Source organism: Antedon mediterranea, chromosome 7 (genome assembly GCF_964355755.1).
Source record: "Antedon mediterranea chromosome 7, ecAntMedi1.1, whole genome shotgun sequence".
In the NCBI taxonomy this organism is placed as follows: Eukaryota; Metazoa; Echinodermata; class Crinoidea; order Comatulida; family Antedonidae; genus Antedon; species Antedon mediterranea.
In genome coordinates this window covers 10,401,808-10,420,251 of record NC_092676.1, presented here as the reverse complement: position 1 = coordinate 10,420,251, position 18,444 = coordinate 10,401,808, and the positions used below count along the sequence as shown (strand labels likewise).

Here is an 18,444-nt window from a genome sequence, read left to right as displayed (position 1 = left end):
AATAAAGAATTACAAAATGAGGAGAATTATCGATTAATGGTAATTACTGTAAACAGGATAGTGCCTAATACAGTATAAGGCAAGTATCCTTAAGGCTGGTTTCCTGTCGACGTAAGAAGTCGAATTTTGCAACGATTCTTGCGTTTCATACGTTTCTTACGAAAGTTGAGAAAAAATTGACGTCGTTGACGTTAGTCAAGATCGTGTCGGGCCGCAGAGAAACATCTGTAGTTATGCTGCTCCCGAAAGTTGAAATTTTGGCTGTGAAACACACGTCGTATGCTTACGTCGATTTTAGTGTTGTTACGAAAGTTGAAATTTTTTTCTTACGTCGGTCAGATTTATAACGTATTTGAAACAACATCTCTGATTGGTGTTTCTTTTTAGAGCGGGTTTTGTCATTCGCGCGAAATGTTGAATGATGTTATTGTATCTGTAGCTACTCAGCAGCAGTGTCAGTGCAGCACACCAACATATTATTTTTAGTAGATAGGCTAGGCCCTAGAATTAGTAATAACTTACTCCATGATTAATACTGTAATAGGAATTGATTTGACCAAAATCTAATCAAACTAGCCTAGGAGCCTAGGCTAGTAGGCCTATGTACTATTGTATGAATCAAAATATGAATTAATTATTCTGGCCTAGCCTTAAATAGTTTTCAAAATTAAAAAAAAGGCAAATCATTTTGGGATTCCTATTATTATTAGACCTACTTATGCCCTAGGCTAGGCCTTGGCCTATGGGCCCAGGCATACTCTAATCGAGCATGAGATAGTACTACCTCAGTAGGATACCCATTATTTACAGGCCTATAATAAGAATAAATTTAACAAAACAATATAAATTATACAAAATCAAGCAAACACTTTTTTTAAAAAGTTACATAATAATATTATATTTCTTACAAAGGGGCTTTCTATATCTTATCTTCTTGCAAATGTTCACCTTTCGCGACGTTTCTACCGACAAATAGAACAGAAGAATGTCGGTTTCTTTGAAATGCTGATTGTTTATTGCACGTCCATAAATAAGTGTATTATATTTTGATATGAGTTGTAAACTCCCTGATTAGAACATTATTCTATTGAAACTATACTGTGCATTTGTAAAGTATGTACAACATTGTAAAGTGGGCTAAAATTATAGTAGTAAATACATACAAATGTTATTGTCCGGCTTTATTTCAATATAAGGTCATACACATTACGGAAGAAAACGTCGTAACGCAACATTTGTTAGGTCATCGGTTTCCTGTAAAATCGTTTGTCGTTACCATTTTTCTTACGTTGCGTCGATTTTATAAATTTTCGATCGTAATCGGTTTCCTGTAAAATCCGCATTTCTTACGACAAATCGACATAGTCGCAACAAAAGTGATGTTCTTACGTCGACAGGAAACCAGGCTTTACCAGCCGAGTGGTTGATTTTGTATCGCATGCCATTGGTTATTGAATTCTTTTATTCTATTTTTAAAGTTGTTGGTATTGCCTTGTTTATTATAGTAACAAAAAGCCTATATATTTATAATGCAATTTGAGCTCTACAAGTTAGCCCAAATCTAAGATATGTAAACAAATTACCACTGTTACCATAGGGACTGACGCTATTATACACGAACCCATCACAGAACCTACTTTAACCTTTTCGACTCAAAGCCATATTAGATGTCAAATCGGATATCAAATCGCTTGACTGCAAATTGTCAGAACAAATATTAACAATTAATGAATGAATTTCTGTTCCATTATATGAAAGTGAAAAAATGGACAAATTAGAAAAGGAATGTTATGAACTCCATTCTAGTGTATAGTGAATAGTGTAACCATCCGTATAAAGAAACGGGAATATTTCACATCAGCCATTAAAGCTAACAGAAGTGATTCTTCCATGCTGTGGAAGAAACTAAAAGAGGTTCTTCCGAATAAACAAAAATCTATCCCAAATTCAATCCTTTCCAAAGATAGAAAGAACATTGACGATCATGTTGGCATTGCTGATACGTTCAATAATATTTTTCCACAATTGGACATCGTATGGCAAATAGTGACGACATTGCACCGGAATTTGATATGGACATCAATATCCGTAATCTTCCACGTTACGAACCACCTCAACCGTGTATACTGCCTAATATCACGGAAGATTTTGTTCGAAAGCAAATATTATCTATGTCTGCTAGGAACAGGTCCAGATGGAGTTAGTGTGAACATTCTTAAAATAGCATCTCAGTATGATAGACCTATCTTACAATCGTTAGCGCATGTATTGAACCTCTCAATACAATGTGAAAAATATCCTGCAGATTGGAAACATGCATTGGTCACACCCATTTACAAGGGGGGGGGGGGGGGGAGACAAATGCAATACAAACAATTATAGGCCTATTTCAATACTACTGATTATATTGAAGATTTTAGAAAGATGTGTGCACTCAGTAATTTATTCGTTTTTGAATGAAAATAGTCTAATTCCACTTTACAAAACCAGATAGTGGTTACAGATAAGTTTTTTAGTCAAGGTTTCACTTGTTGGTGGAAAGACAGTCAAATATACACGAAACTCCAAATATTAAAAGTTGTAATGGGTAAGTTTTGTTACGTTGATGATTTTTTTTGTAGGATAAATAAACAGCTTTCTGATTATTTACTGTTTAAATTTGTTGTTATTGATTATTGATAATTAAATAGCACTCCATGAAATTAAATTTTCATCACCAACTGGCAATGCATTTAAGATTGCAGAATTTTGCCAATCCAAGAATCAGGAAGTGGCGGTCTTTTTGAAAGATTGTCGAAGAACAGCAGCAGTTGCCAGATAGGAATGTTATGAAGAAGAGGCAAATTTGTGCCTTCTATTATCACTTCAAAAGAGTACAGCTACTGTTAAATCCTGTCATGCACAAACTAAGGTGCATTAAGTTTGGAACAGGAAATAATCAGCAATATAAAATCACAACATCACAAGTAAGTTTTATAATAATTTGTAATAAATTTGTACTGAAAGGAATTTGAATGTTAATACACAAATTTTTCCCACTGGAAAGCACACAATTCTGTTTGTTTTTTAAAAAAAAAAACCCAAATAAATCTTAAATTTTACAAACAATGTTTGCATAAATGAAGAAGGGAGAATGTGTTTTTTCATTTTTATTAAGTACTGTATTAAAGTTAATGTGATCTTACAGTGTGATTTTTGCAGAGAATTAATATGCTGTACAGTCATTACTGAGAAAAATACTTTAGTAATAATAATATTATTTATTATATATATATAAATCCAAAGGCAAATTACTGAAAAAAATGACAATGCTGTGGGTATCAGTGGCTGGATCTCAATGGAGATACAAATAAAAAAACGAAAAGCTAAATCAAAACGATAAAGTAAACAGCCAGAAAAGTTAGCAGAGCTTTCGGGCAACACTTATAGCCCTTCATCATATATATATTCTATTTCTATGCACTACTGATTTGTTGTTTCTAGCATTAGAAAAGGTGAAAAGCCTTGCAAACCACATACTGTACAGGTGTCTCGAAAACAGAGACCTCGAAAACAGAGACCCGAGACCCAGGGTCTCACTAAAACGTCTCAATATTAAGTAATATAGGGGGTCTCTGTTTTCGAGTTTTTGAAAACAGAGACCCCCACTAAAACGTTACTCGAAAACAGATACCCCCTATATAACGTAATATTGAAATGTTTTAGTGGGGGTCTCTGTTTTCGAGAAAATCTCGAAAACAGAGACCCCACTAAAACGTTTTAATATTACATTATATAGGGGGTCTGTTCTCCAGTTTTTCTCAAAAATTAAGTCAATATTACGTTATATAGGGGGTCTCTGTTTTCGAGAAAAACTCGAAAACAGAGACCCCCACTAAAACGTCTCAATATTACATTATATAGGGGGTTTCTTTTTTCGAGATTTCTTGAAAACATAGACCCCCCCCCACCCACTAAAACGTCTCAATATTACGTTATATAGGAGGTCTCTGTTTTCGAGAAAAACTCGAAAACAGAGACCCCCACTAAAACGTCTCAATATTACGTTATATAGGGGGTCTCTGTTTTCGAGAAAAACTCGAAAACAGAGACCCCCACTAAAACGTCTCATTATATTTGGGGTCTCTTTTTTCAAGATTTCCCGAGACTCCCTAATATAATACCTGTTTATTAAGAGTGTTGCAAATACCCACCAACGAGCTTGGTCATAAATTATTAAAACCCAACTTTTATCGCAAAAACCGTGAATTTATGTTTATTTATTTATCAATTTATTTATTTAAGGCTCGCTGTCATATTATTTATGTTGTGATTCTCTGTGTTTAGATAAGGATGCTTTAGACCAGGTCCGCCTTATATTATTAGCCAATCAAAATCGTATAATTTTGGAGGGAAAATGTTATCCTCCTCTGAAGCCTAAAATTTGCATATCCAGTATAAAAGTAGAATGTAATAGATATTAGAGGAGAAGAGAGAATAAGATCAAAGTAGATAAACGGAAAGATGATAAAGAAAATATTAAGGCTTGACTGGTAGTGGTAGAAAGATGTATTAATCGAATTACAAGGAATAAAAGTTCTAGTTGAGTTAAATATACTTTTTGTATGAGTTATCATTCAGTGACAGTGTACGTCGCGTGGAGTTATATACAGTATATACGCCTGAGAAAGCTCGGAACCAACTTAAATAATTCACTACATGGTGGCAGCGGTGAAAATTTTTGTTTAAGATACATGATTTAGTATCAAAAAGAAGAAGAAGTGACAGTGCCTACTCTACGGGCCTGTTAAATCAGTAACCAAAAAGTTAAATGGTTACGAAGATCTGGATTCCTGACAGTTTTTATACCGTGCGTTGTTTGGATATTACAACGAAGAAGAAGTACTGTTGAGCTCAAGGCTGCTGGATATTCATCGGAGATATATATTCACCGAGATCTGAAAGAAGAAAACTGAAGTAACAGAAGGAAGCCCAGTAAATTTTGAGAAGATTTGAAAAGCTGACTTTGTAAACTATTTTTTATTTCGAAAGTAAATTTTTGTACGGCGCGAACTTGGAACGTTGTTTGTGACTTTGAAGTAAATTAATGTCTTATATTGTATTGCATTTAAAAATTTATGTGGATTTCATATTTTTTACATATCTGAATGGAATCAAGGTAATACAAATACTTTTATAACATATTTTGTATACATAAGTTTACATATTTCATTAGTAAAATTGTTATTAGCATGACAACTTTAAGATCGGGTAAAAATATAGATAAGACTATGTCAGACAAAGATACTAGGGAAGATATGGTTGACCAAGAAGAGGTTGACCAAGTCAATGAAATATATGATAAAATGGCTAGGGATATTGATTTGCCCGAAATACCCGGCGGTATGCCTAAAGATATGATGCTCGAATATTTTCGAATGAAGTTCGAGGCCGAAAACAATAAGTTAAGATTAGAAGCAGATATAGAGCAAAGAAAAATTGAATCACAAGAAAGAGTGAAAATGATGGAATTAGAAAATAGGTCTAGCTACAATAATGCTAGGAATATAGTAGATGAAATGAAGGTAAAGGTTCCTACTTTGAAGGAATCAGATGATATTGATATATATTTTAGAACATTTGAACACTTGGCAGAAGCCACAGGTTGGGATAAGAATACGTGGTCCGCTAGGTTAGCACCTGAACTGTCTGGTAAAGCTAGGACAGCATATGCATCCTTAACCGTAAAAGAATGTGTAGATTATGATACCTTAAAGAAGGCAATCTTAGAAAAGTATGATGTGTCCGCAGAGACCTACAGATTTAAATTTAGAAATTCAAACAGAGTTAAAGATATGTCCATCAGGGAATGGCTGAATGAGCTCTCCCATTATTTAAAATGTTGGATGAAATGTGCTAATGTAAAAGAAGATGATGCTGCAGGCATTATTGAAATGATTATAATGGAACAGGCACTTGATAAAATGCCTGAAGATCTGAGGCTTTATCTTAAAGATAAACAAGTAAATAAGAGCTATGATATGGCTATGATAGCCGATGATTATATAGCTAATAGAGGTGGCCGTGGCTATTGGAATGCCGTAAATTCTGAAAATAAGCCTACGTATTATAAGGGCCAAGAAAATAGTAAACCTAAGAATAGTACAACTCAGAATAACCCTGGAGCTAGGCAGCAAGGATACAATAGGTATCGCGGAAGGGGAGGCAAATTCCATAACTATGGTAGAAATTTCCAACAGAGAGAACCTTCAAATGAATGGATTAATGGCCTATGCTTTAATTGTAAGGAGAAGGGACATAAAATAGGGGATTGTCCTAAGATGGTAGCAAAAGGAAAGACTAGTGACACTAAGAAGGGCCCGAATGTGAAAGATGGCTTAAGATGTGAAGAAATAAAATCAGATAGACCCCAAGTAGTTATGGATAGTGTAGAAAATAAAATGGAGAAGTGTACAATACCAGGAAAATTAGAAGGACAGGATATAACTATGCTTAGAGACTCGGGATGTACCCAGTCAGCTGTTAAGGAAAGTCTAGTGCCTAACAAATGTTACTTGCCAGGAAAATGGGTTACGTTAAGAGGTATAGGAGGCGATATTACCGTCCCCTTAGCTGAGGTAGCTATAGAAAGTAAGATAGTGACAGGAAAAGTGATTGTAGCCGTAATCGAAGGATTACAGAGGGACATGTTATTGGGTCATGATTTGGACCAAAATTGTGGGGAAACAATGGCTAAAGAAATGTTCGTCCTAACTAGGGAGCAAGCCAGAATAGAAAATGATGTTAGAATACAAGACGAAATGATATTGTTAGGGAAAGATAGTAACTTTAAGCCGATAGAAGAGCCGCCTAAAGAAACTAATGTACAATTGTTGAAAACAGTAGTAAATGACAACAAAGTAAATAAAACTAAGTGTTTAGATGATATGAATGTTACAGAAATGAATAATTTGTTTGACGAAAATGAGGATAGAGCTAAAGATAAAACAGTCAAACATAAAACTTATGAACAACTGCACAAGCTGTTCTTATTTTCATTCTTTTTTCAGTGAGCCTTCTCCGGACGTTCCCCGGGACTATCCAGGTCTTCCTGACTATGCGGTGGATAACTTAAGTTCTCTGTCTGTGAATCAGCATTCTGTGGAAAAGGCACTTAGTAACATTGATATCAATAAAGCTACTGGCATTGATCAGATTAGTAACGTTGTCTTAAAGGGTGCCTCCTCCTCACTCTCTTATCCGCTTTGCAAATTGTTTCAGCTATCTATTAATTCTGGGGTTTTTCCTTCATCTTGGAAACACGCTAATATTGTCCCAATTCACAAGAGTGGTCCCAAAAAACTAATCTGTAACTATCGTCCTATTTCGTTATTGCCTACTATGTCTAAGATTTTTGAGCGCATTGTGCATGATGGTTTGTCATCACATGTTGATAATGCTTTAAGTCCTAGGCAGCATGGTTTTGTCTCTGGGAGATCATGTCAAACCAACCTCGCACTGCTTCTTGCTACATCATACGATGCAATTAACAGCAAGAAGCAGTGCGATGTGATTTACACTGATTTCTCTAAGGCTTTTGATTCCGTTTCCCATGATTTGCTTATTTTTAAACTTTCAAAATTTGGTTTATCCGGTTCACTGTTAAGTTGGTTTAAAAGCTATTTAACTAATAGACAACAGCGTGTTGTCATTGGGGGAGAGACATCTGATTGGCTCCCTGTGTTATCGGGCGTTCCGCAGGGCTCGATCCTGGGCCCGCTTTTGTTTAATTTATTTATCAACGATCTTCCTTTAAAATTTAATCATTCCGAGTCTCTTTTATTTGCTGACGATCTGAAATTGTTTAAAGTGATTACCACTCCACAGGATGCTTTTTCACTTCAGGAGGATCTGGATGGTCTCGTGGAATGGACGGAGAAGTGGGGGATAAAACTTAATGCTAATAAATGCAAATATTTATCTATAACACTTAAAAAAAGGCCTGTGCTCTTCAATTATAATCTGAGTGGACATGATCTTGAGATGGTTTATGTATGGAAAGATTTAGGTATTTTTATTGATAGTAAATTAAATTTTTGTTCACATATTAATCATGTGTTGTCAAAAGCTAATAGAATGATGGGCTTAATATGGAGAAATTGTAGGTTTATGAACGACGGCAGGGCACTTTTATCTTTATACAAATCTATTATACGTCCTCACCTTGAATATTGTTCCGCAATTTTCAATTCAATTTCTCCATGTCAGGCCCGTCGAATCGACACTGTTCAACGGAAGTTTGTTCGATTCCTGTCTTATAACTGTGTTAATTTTGCCTTTTCCATTGATTCTGTCAGCAATCGTCGAACGATATCTGATATGGTTTTTTTATATAATATTTTAAATTCTAAATATGACTGTTCATTAATTTCACTATTTAGTTTAAATGTTCCTGGTCGTACACGAAATAGACATTTATTGCATATTCCTTTTAGCCGTGTCGACTGTACTAAGAGGGGACTTTTTCATAGACTACCTTATACATTTAATAATCTAAATAGCAATCATATCGATATTTTTAATGATAGACTTGGTTATTTTAAGAGGACGATGATGTGTTCACTTCTTGAACAGTCTGCATAACCTGTTTTAATTGAAATTTTTTATGGCATGCCAATCTATGTTTTATATATATATATATATATTTTATCTGTATTTTATTGTTAACCGTTTTTGATGTTGTATTGTTTTATGTTTCAAACCTGTTAGTGGCGGTATTTATCGCTGTTGGTTTTGATTGAATAAAATAAAATAAAATAAAAAATAACTAAACAAGAACTGATCAAATTGCAAACTAAGGATGACTCACTCAAAGGAGTGTTTGACAGGGTAGTCCCTATAGAAGAAATAGGTCAGCATAGGGTATGTTTCTTTATGAGACAAGGTATATTGATGAGAAATTGGAGTAGTATTAAAGATAAGAATAACCAAGTGGAACAGATTGTATTACCCACTCAGTGTAGACAGGGTGTATTACACTTAGGTCATAATGTGCCATTTGCAGGTCACATGGGTGTTGAGAAAACTAAAAGTAGGATCCTGAACCAATTCTATTGGCCAGGTATATTTAAAGATGTGGTAGTCTATTGTAAAGTCTGTAAGGAATGCCAAAAGGTAGATAAGGGTAAAAGTAAAAGGAAACATACTTTGATACCATTACCGATAGCGATAGACATTGTTGGACCCTTATCTAGAACAAGCCGTAATAACAAATATATGCTTACTATAATTGACTATGCTACGAGATATCCGGATGCTATCCCGTTACCCAATGTTAGAGCTGAAACAGTAGCCAGGGCTCTAATAGAAGTCTTTACTAGAGTAGGATTACCCGAAGAGATTGTACATGATCAAGGAACTAATTTCATGTCTTCAATTATGCAATCTATATGTAGTATGTTGGGGATTAATCAATTAAAGACTACAGTGTACCACCCCCAAAGCAATGGGCTTGTTGAAAGATTTCACGGTACATTGAAAAATATGATAAGGACACTTACAGTTAAGCAAAGAAAAAATTGGGATAACTACATACCCCCCTTTCTGTTTGCATACAGAGAAGTTCCTAGTAAAGCGACGGGCCATTGACCTTTTAAATTGCTTTATGGTAGAGAGGTGAGGGCACCCTTGAGTTTACTCAAAAGTAATTGGGTAGAAGATGAAGAAACATCTACTGATGTTATCAAATACATGTTAGACATAAGAGAAAAAATGGAGGAATTAATGAAAGATGCTAATGTAAACAAACTTGAACAACAAGAAATTATGTCCCACAATTATAACAAGAATGCTATTGATAGAGAATTTGTAGAAGGGGACAAAGTGTTGATATTCCTTCCAGTAGGAAATAGTAAGTTAGACAGTAAATGGCAAGGCCCCTTCACTGTTACAAAAAAGGTCAATGATGTAAATTATGAAATATACATAGGAGGTAGAAGAAAAGAAAAACAAATTCTACATGTTAATATGTTAAAGAGATGGTATGATAAAGTAGAAATAAGTAAAGATGGTTATTATGTAGTAACAAATGTTCAGTCGATAGAAAAAGTAGACTTAAATGAAACAGTCCATGACAATGAGTTAGATAGTGAAATAGACATAGGATTGTCTTATCATCAATCACAAACATGGAGAGATGTTAACGTTAGTAGTAATTTAAATGATACACAAACTAAACAATTAACAGAATTGTTAAAGTACCAACAGAATGTATTCTCGGATGTACCAGGTAGAACTCACTTAGTGACACATGAAATTAAGACTAGTGGTGAAATGCCTATAAGGCATAGGGCATATAGAACGCCCCAAGCATTAAAGGGTAAATTGAAAGAAGAATTAGATAGTATGTTGGCTATGGGTATAATAGAACCTACAGTTAGTGCCTATGCTGCACCTATTATTGCCCTGAAGAAAGGCCAGAATCAAATTAGAATGGTGACAGATTTTAGATCACTAAATAAGACTACACAATTTGACCCTTATGTTATGCCTCGCATAGACGAAATGTTGGATGAGGTATCATCCGCAATATACATAACTACGTTAGATCTAACTAAAGGATTTTACCAGGTGCCTCTGGATCCTAAGACCAAAGACAAATTAGCATTTATTACACAATTTGGACAGTATTGTTACAATGTACTTCCATTTGGTATGCAAAATAGCTCTAGTACTTTCCAAAGATTAATGGATAAGGTATTACAAGGTACTGAGGGATATGCTAAGGCATATATAGATGACATATGTATTTATAGTCAAACTTGGAAAGATCATATTTTTCATTTGAATGATGTATTAGAAAGATTAAGTAGTGCTGGATTGACAGCAAAGCCTTTGAAATGTAAAATTGCCTATGCACAGGTAGAATTTCTGGGGCATAAGATTGGTAATGGAGAAATTAGACCCATGATTGATAAGGTTGAGGCTGTGGAAAAGTTCCCCAGACCTTTGTCTAAGAAACAAGTCCGATCATTTCTCGGATTAACTGGCTATTACAGAAAATTTGTACAGAACTATGCCGATATTGCTAAGCCATTGATTGATTTAACTTTAAAGAGTAAAAGTAATACCGTTAAAGTGGAATGAACAATGTGAAAAGGCCTTTGTAACTTTAAAGAAACGACTTACTGATGATAATGTATTAAAAGCCCCAAATTTTGATAAGATGTTTATATTGCAAACCGATGCCTCAAATGATGGCATAGGTGCAGTGCTGAGCCAAATAGATGGTGAGGGTAATGATTATCCCATTGTGTACTTAAGTAGAAAGTTATCTGTACATGAGCAGAGATATTCTGTGCCAGAAAAAGAGTGCCTCTCTATTGTTTGGGCTATCAATAAACTTAAGTATTATCTGTATGGTTGTGAATTTCAAGTTCATACTGACCACCAGGCATTGAGATGGATGGACTCAATGAAGGGTGCCAATGTTAGACTTATGAGATGGGCTCTGTTTTTACAAGGATATAAATTTAAAGTTATTTACAAGAAAGGATCATTAAATGGAAATGCAGATGGATTAAGCCGTGCATAATAATATTATAGAGGTGTTATTTGTAGATAGTTTATAGTAAAATGGTTTTAAATGTTACATTTTTGGAAAGATTGACACAATCTTTTTCCCAATAAGGGGAATGTCATATTATTTATGTTGTGATTCTCTGTGTTTAGATAAGGATGCTTTAGACCAGGTCCGCCTTATATTATAGACTAGGCTATGAATGAGGTAGGTGCCACCCGGAGAGGTAGAAATTCTCATATAACTTTTCTAGACCAGTTTTTTCTGGGGAATCCAAATATATTGGGTAAACGGGCTGTAACCTGAGAACTTTCGCGTGAGGGCGCTTTTTTCAAAATGGCTGCCAGTTACAGTAGACTATGATATCTTGGCAACCACTGGTCATAGAGAGTTGATTTTGGTGTCAAATTGTTTGGAATATACATGTTCCTATTTGATGTAATAGAAATTTTTGTCAGAAAATGGCCGGAAATACCTCTATTGACCTTTGACCCAATATCTAACAGATATCATATCTCCGTAACTACTGGACACAGAAAGTTGTAATTGGTGTCAAACTCTCCAGAATATAGATGTTTATATTCAAACTAATAGAACATTATCTGTAAAAATGACCGGAAATAACGTTACTGACCTTTGACCTAAAATGCAAGACATTTCTCCTATCTGATCACGTTAATCCTGTCAATTAATTCATTTTGTGCCAATTGGAGGTTGACATTCTCATATTATTTTCTTGACCAGTTTTTCATGTGCAATCCGAGTAATATGAGATAAATAAGCCATAACAAGGCCAAGAATTTAATTCTTTTACTACATACATGCTTCCCTTTAGTGTTTCAGTCTGTATGTCGTGTATTAATCTTCAAGATCGCTCACATCACTGCAATCTGAAAAGTCTTCATATTCATTATGTGTAAACAGTTCCTGGACATCAGTGGGAATCACTGTCTCAATCCATTTAGGCTCCATTTGTTCGTTCCATCCATTGTGTGTACTGTTGTTAACAAAATCATTGAAGTCTGCTGATTGCCATTCTTTAGTAATGAAGTTTGCTCTAAGTATATGAAACTCAAGGGTCTGCGGACATAGTGGCAGTAATGATATATCTGTAATCTTGTTGTGTCTGGAAAACTTTCTGTTGAAGATATCATATCTTGCTTGATTCACTTTTCCCCTTCACTCCATACAATGGTGAAACATACTCTTCAAGTTCCTCATACAACTCTTTTGATGGAACATCTGACACTCCAATGTTGCAGAATGTGTCAACACATTTTTTTTTTATTCCAGAAGCTTCCAGCAGGTACGTTTTCCTTTCCGAACGAAGCGGAGTTATACTCGTTACCTGTGAAAGCATGGAATCCAATAAGGGATGATTTCTGCACTTTTGTTAAATCAATGTCACTCAATTTCAGTACATTTCGGTATTTCCCAGTGTTTGTATCAATAATTACCCTCTGCCCATCACCCTATGAAATGAGATAGTGAAATGACTGGAATGTCAAAGTCTCCGGAATGGGAACGAATTATTGCTACGCCTTGATTGTTATTTGTTAAAGCATGCTTTGCATGCAGGATGACTTTCGTGTCGGCTTCTTCTTGGCTACTATTAAGCTCCGGAACCAATACAACATCTCAGTTAGTAACGTAGATGCATTCTTTGTACGATGAAAAGTAGATAACATCACTCCTCATATCTGTTAGAATGCTTTCTTTCTTTGACACTAGTACACAGCGAATAAGCTCAATCAATCTGGTCTTGTTTTTGCCGTTGGCAAGGAAATTGTTAAAATCACGGGGCAACTTTGATATTTTTGAGCTTACAATTACTTTTGGTGCAATACCGCGTCTGTTTCTTGCAGTGCTCGACCAGGATCCATAACATCATCTCACTTTATTTTCGAATAGTGGGAAGAAACTCGAAATCAAGGCAAATGGGAAAGTAAGAGTAATATAAGCTAATCGGGATGTTTTAGGAAAGCTTCTTGCCACCTCAACAAAGCATGGTAGAATAATTGACTTTAAGAAAGCCTTTGAGTATCCACTTACCCCTGTCCCGCTAAGCCTTGCTAATGCAGATGGGACAAGACGAACAACTCAGAAAAGTGTCCTAATGGAAATTCTCATCGAAAGTTCAACAGATGTTATAGATCCTGGTCGGGCACTGCCAGCAAAGGCTACTGTCATTGCCTATGTTGTTGACTTGATGGCATTAATCAGAACATTTACATCTTACCCTGATACGTACGAGGATCTTGTAGCAAAGGTTTTCAACAGCATCCCTAAAGGATACAAGCGTGTTGATATTGTTACCGATGAATACCTGCCAAAAAGCATTAAGTCTGTTGAGAGAAACATACGCGGTATTGCACCAAAAGTAATTGTAAGCTCAACAATATCAAAGTTGGCCCGTGATTTCAACAATTTCCTTGCCAACGGCGAGAACAAGACCAGATTGATTGAGCTTATTCGCTGTGTACTAGTGTCAAAGAAAGAAAGCATTCTAACAGATATGAGGAGTGATGTTATCTACTTTTCATCGTACAAAGAATACATCTACGTTACTAACTGAGATGTTGTATTGGTTCCGGAGCTTAATAGTAGCCGGAAGAAGAAGCCTACACGAAAGTCATCCTGCATGCAAAGCATGCTTTAACAAATAACAATCAAGGCGTAGCAATAATTCGTTCCCATTCTGGAGACATTGATATTCCAGTCATTGCACTATCTCATTTCATAGATGATGGACAGAGGGTAATTATTGATACAAACACTGGGAAATACCGAAAGGTACTGAAATTGAGTGACATTGATTTAACAAAAGCGCAGAAATCATCCCTTATTGGATTCCATGCTTTCACAGGTAACGATTATAACACCGCTTTCTTTCGGAAAGGAAAACGTACCTGCTGGAAGCTTCTGGAATCAAAAGCAAAATTTGTTGACACATTCTGCAACATTGGAGTGTCAGATGTTCCATCAAAAGAGTTGTATGAGGAATTTGAAGAGTATGTTTCACTATTGTATGGAGTGAAGGGGAAAAGTGTAAATCAAGCAAGATATGATATCTTCAACAGAAAGTTTTCCAGACACAACAAGATTACAGATATAAAAATTATAATTACTGCCACTATGTCAGCAGACCATTGAGTTTCATATACTTAGAGCACACTTCATTACTAAAGAATGGCAATCAGCAGACGTCAATGATTTTGTCAACAACAGTACACACAATGGATGGAACGAACAAATGGAGCCTAAATGGATTGAGACAGTGATGCCCACTGATGTCCAGGAACTGTTTACACATAATGAATATGAAGACTTTTCAGATTGCAGTGATGTGAGCGATCTTGAAGATTAATACACGACATACAGTCTGAAACACTAAAGGGAAGCATGTATGTAGTAAAAGAATTAAATTCTTGGCCTAATTGTTATGGCTTATTTATCTCATATATTCGGATTGCACATGAAAAACTGGTCAAGAAAATAATATGAGAATGTCAACCTCCAATTGGCACAAAATGAATTAATTGACAAGATTAACGTGATCAGATGGGAGAAATGTCTTGCATTTTGGGTCAAAGGTCAGCAACGTTATTTCCGGTCATTTTTACAGATAATTTTCTATTAGTCTGAATATAAACATCTATATTCTGGAGAGTTTGACACCAATTACAACTTTCTGTGTCGAGTAGTTACGGAGATATGATATCTGTTAGATATTGGGTCAAAGGTCAATAGAGGTATTTCCGGCCATTTTCTGACAAAATGTTCTATTACATCAAATAGGAACATGTACATTCCGAATAATTTGACACCAAAATCACCTCTCTATGACCAGTGGTTGCCAAGATATCATAGTCTACTGTAACTGGTAGCCATTTTCAAAAAAGCGCCCTCACGCGAAAGTTCTCAGGTTACAGCCCGTTTACCCAATATATTTGGATTCCCCAGAAAAAACTGGTCTAGAAAAGTCATATGAGAATTTCTACCTCTCCGGGTGGCACCTACCTCATTCATAGCCTAGTCTATTATTAGCCAATCAAAATCGTATAATTTTTGGAGGGAAAATGTTATCCTCCTCTGAAGCCTAAAATTTGCATATCCAGTATAAAAGTAGAATGTAATAGATATTAGAGGAGAAGAGAGAATAAGATCAAAGTAGATAAACGGAAAGATGATAAAGAAAATATTAAGGCTTGACTGGTAGTGGTAGAAAGATGTATTAATCGAATTACAAGGAATAAAAGTTCTAGTTGAGTTAAATATACTTTTTGTATGAGTTATCATTCAGTGACAGTGTACGTCGCGTGGAGTTATATATATACGCCTGAGAAAGCTCGGAACCAACTTAAATAATTCACTACACTCGCCCAACACAATATATTTGTCTTCATCCTCCAGTCTGCCTCAAAGTCTGACCTCATATCATTTTGTTATTATCTTTTATGCTTGTAAATAAATGTTACGAAACTAGTGTCAGCTTTTGAAATAATCTCCCGCTTTTTAGCTTTTAAAAGGCACAGCATAGCATTTATACATCTTACTTCTAGGACGTCAACCTTGTATTCCAAAATGACAGTCTTTTCACACGCGTTCAAGAATTCATCAATCTCTTCTTATCGTTGTGGCATGTTCTTTGATCAGCATATCAGTTACCGTTTATTCGCTGCATATACCTCGCACGTTTGGAAATGATGTCTCAGCACAAATATTCGTCGTGCTTCGCACTTTGTCAACACTAGATCCATTGGTACCTTGGTAGGTTTATCATCCCAAGTCCAGTTGATGTTGTCAAGCTTTTCATGAGGAGTGCTTTTCATGGTAAGCTTTAATGACTTTTTAAAATCAACATTTCTAGCATTGAAGCCTAGTTTTCATTTAATATAGAATATCCATTTTAACTAAATTATCATGTCGGCCTATTTTATATTTTGTAGGCCATCCATGGTGGGTAGGTGTTGATCTAGTTAAAATACCCTATTGTTGGCCTACGTAGTATCTATACAATTTTGTTGTTGTAATTTAGTTTAGTTTATACCATAAAACAATTGTTTATCTGCTGTTATGTGCACGGAAAAGTGTAATGAATGAATAGGTACTAGCTAGGTGGAAAAAGAAAGAAAACGACGCAATAGTTTTTCAACAGAAGTTGCGCATGATATAAATTAAACTTTTGCAAAGTTTCAATTTAAAATGTTATTTGGTTTTTGACCTATGTTATCGTACCTCATTTCGCTGGAATATTGCTATGTGTTGACAATAAAATAATACTGTAATCACTAAAATTAAATCAGTGCATTTCAACACAGTTTTAGTGTGCGCTCTCGCCGTATGCTTGTCTTTAACGCGCGTTAGCACAAGCGGTAAACATGTTTGTTTGTTTTATCTTTATACTGGGTGACCTCTTCAGTCAAAGACTGATCTCCCAGAGGGCCCAGTTGGTGATCAGTGGCTGTGATGTACTAATACACCGGGGTAACCCCCTACTTGTCTCGAAAGATGTACTAGGTTCTTTAAAGTGCACACGAGCAAGTTGTGTACACTGGACCTACGGTTTATAGTCCTTATCCGAGAAGACTCGTTCTACCACCAGAACCATGGAGTGAGTGAGCCTCGAACCCCTGCCGATGCTTGTATTTAACGCGCGTTAGCACAAGCGGTAAACATGTTTATCATATCAAACTATTCAGAAACAGTCAATTTTTAGCAACATAAGAACATTATTAACATCATTATTTACTTTACTAGTAGTAAGTAGTAATTTTCATCATTGATTGAATTAAAATCATTAATGGAATTTTCATAATCAATTCAATTCATTACATCAATGCAATTTTCATCGATTCAATTTTCATCGATGCAATTTTCATCGATGCAATTTTCATCGATGCAATTTTCATCGACGCAATTTTCATCACATCGACGCAATTTTTAATATATCGATACTATATTCATTGACGCAATTTTCATAACATCGATGCAATTTCATTGCATCGACGCAATTTTCATCATCGACGCAATTTCATCATCGCCAAAAACTTGCGTAAACGGCATAAGTTACGTTGTGCAATTGTAAAGAGAAAAAAACCAGACACGACTGGTAAAATGCAAAACATTTGGAATGCTGATCTTTACACTTTTAAATTAATTTCAGAAGAACAGTTCTATAAAAAATGGCTGAATTCAAAATTCCCCAGTTGAAAAAAAGGAAATCAGACGTGATTAAACTTGATGGCATACATGAATTTGAATGTAATCAGCTACCTGTAAACCGCATTGTTGGCAATGGCTCTTTTGGACAGGTATATACAACTACTTATCAACTCCCAGAAATGCCACAGCCTGAATGCGTAATAATCAAAAAGATGATGCAATTTCTTGATGCAGAAGACAAAAAGATGTTCATTGTCCCAACAACCTTATGCAATTATGCTAGAATACGTTTATTTTGATTTGAAGCCATTTGGTGAAGACTACCAAATTAGCAACCTCTCCAGTCTTTTACTGAAACTAGATACATATGACTGTGATAACTTTCAACATTTAGTATGTTATGCTGGAAAAGAGATTTTAACCGGGCTTTCCTACTTACACTCAAAGGGAATTCCACACAGAGATCTCAAACCAGAAAACATTCTGGTCAGTAATCAGCAGTATGCTAGTTTTTTAGGGAATACGTAATTCGGTCTTTACTTACCCTATTTAGAATACGGTAATGGAGTATTGTAGCAGTCAAACGATGTCCAAAGCTGGAAGTATCCTAGGCTCGAAGTAAATAAACTATACGGAGTGTAGAAACCACATATCCACACGAAGCACGTACGTACGTGCGCAGTGTAAGGTTAGGCTAGGCTAGTTCAGGACAATAATTTATA

The 18,444-nt window shown here is 35.5% G+C and overlaps 1 protein-coding gene across 1 annotated transcript; it reads left to right on the top strand.

Moving 5' to 3' along the window:
* The first annotated feature begins 17,742 nt into the window (after positions 1 to 17,742).
* Positions 17,743 to 18,250, top strand: LOC140055409 (mitogen-activated protein kinase p38a-like). Its single transcript, XM_072100748.1, has 2 exons — positions 17,743 to 17,871; positions 18,029 to 18,250. Exons 1-2 carry the CDS (start codon positions 17,743 to 17,745, stop codon positions 18,248 to 18,250), a joined length of 351 nt encoding a protein of 116 aa, XP_071956849.1.
* The last annotated feature ends 194 nt before the right edge of the window (positions 18,251 to 18,444 follow it).

Bases quoted from the DNA above. Each gene is read 5' to 3' on its own strand.
- LOC140055409 (XM_072100748.1), top strand. From the start codon at position 17,743: ATGGCTGAATTCAAAATTCCCCAGTTGAAAAAAAGGAAATCAGACGTG. The intron at 17,872-18,028 runs GTATATACAACT...TTTGATTTGAAG, and splicing joins GCAATGGCTCTTTTGGACAG to CCATTTGGTGAAGACTACCA.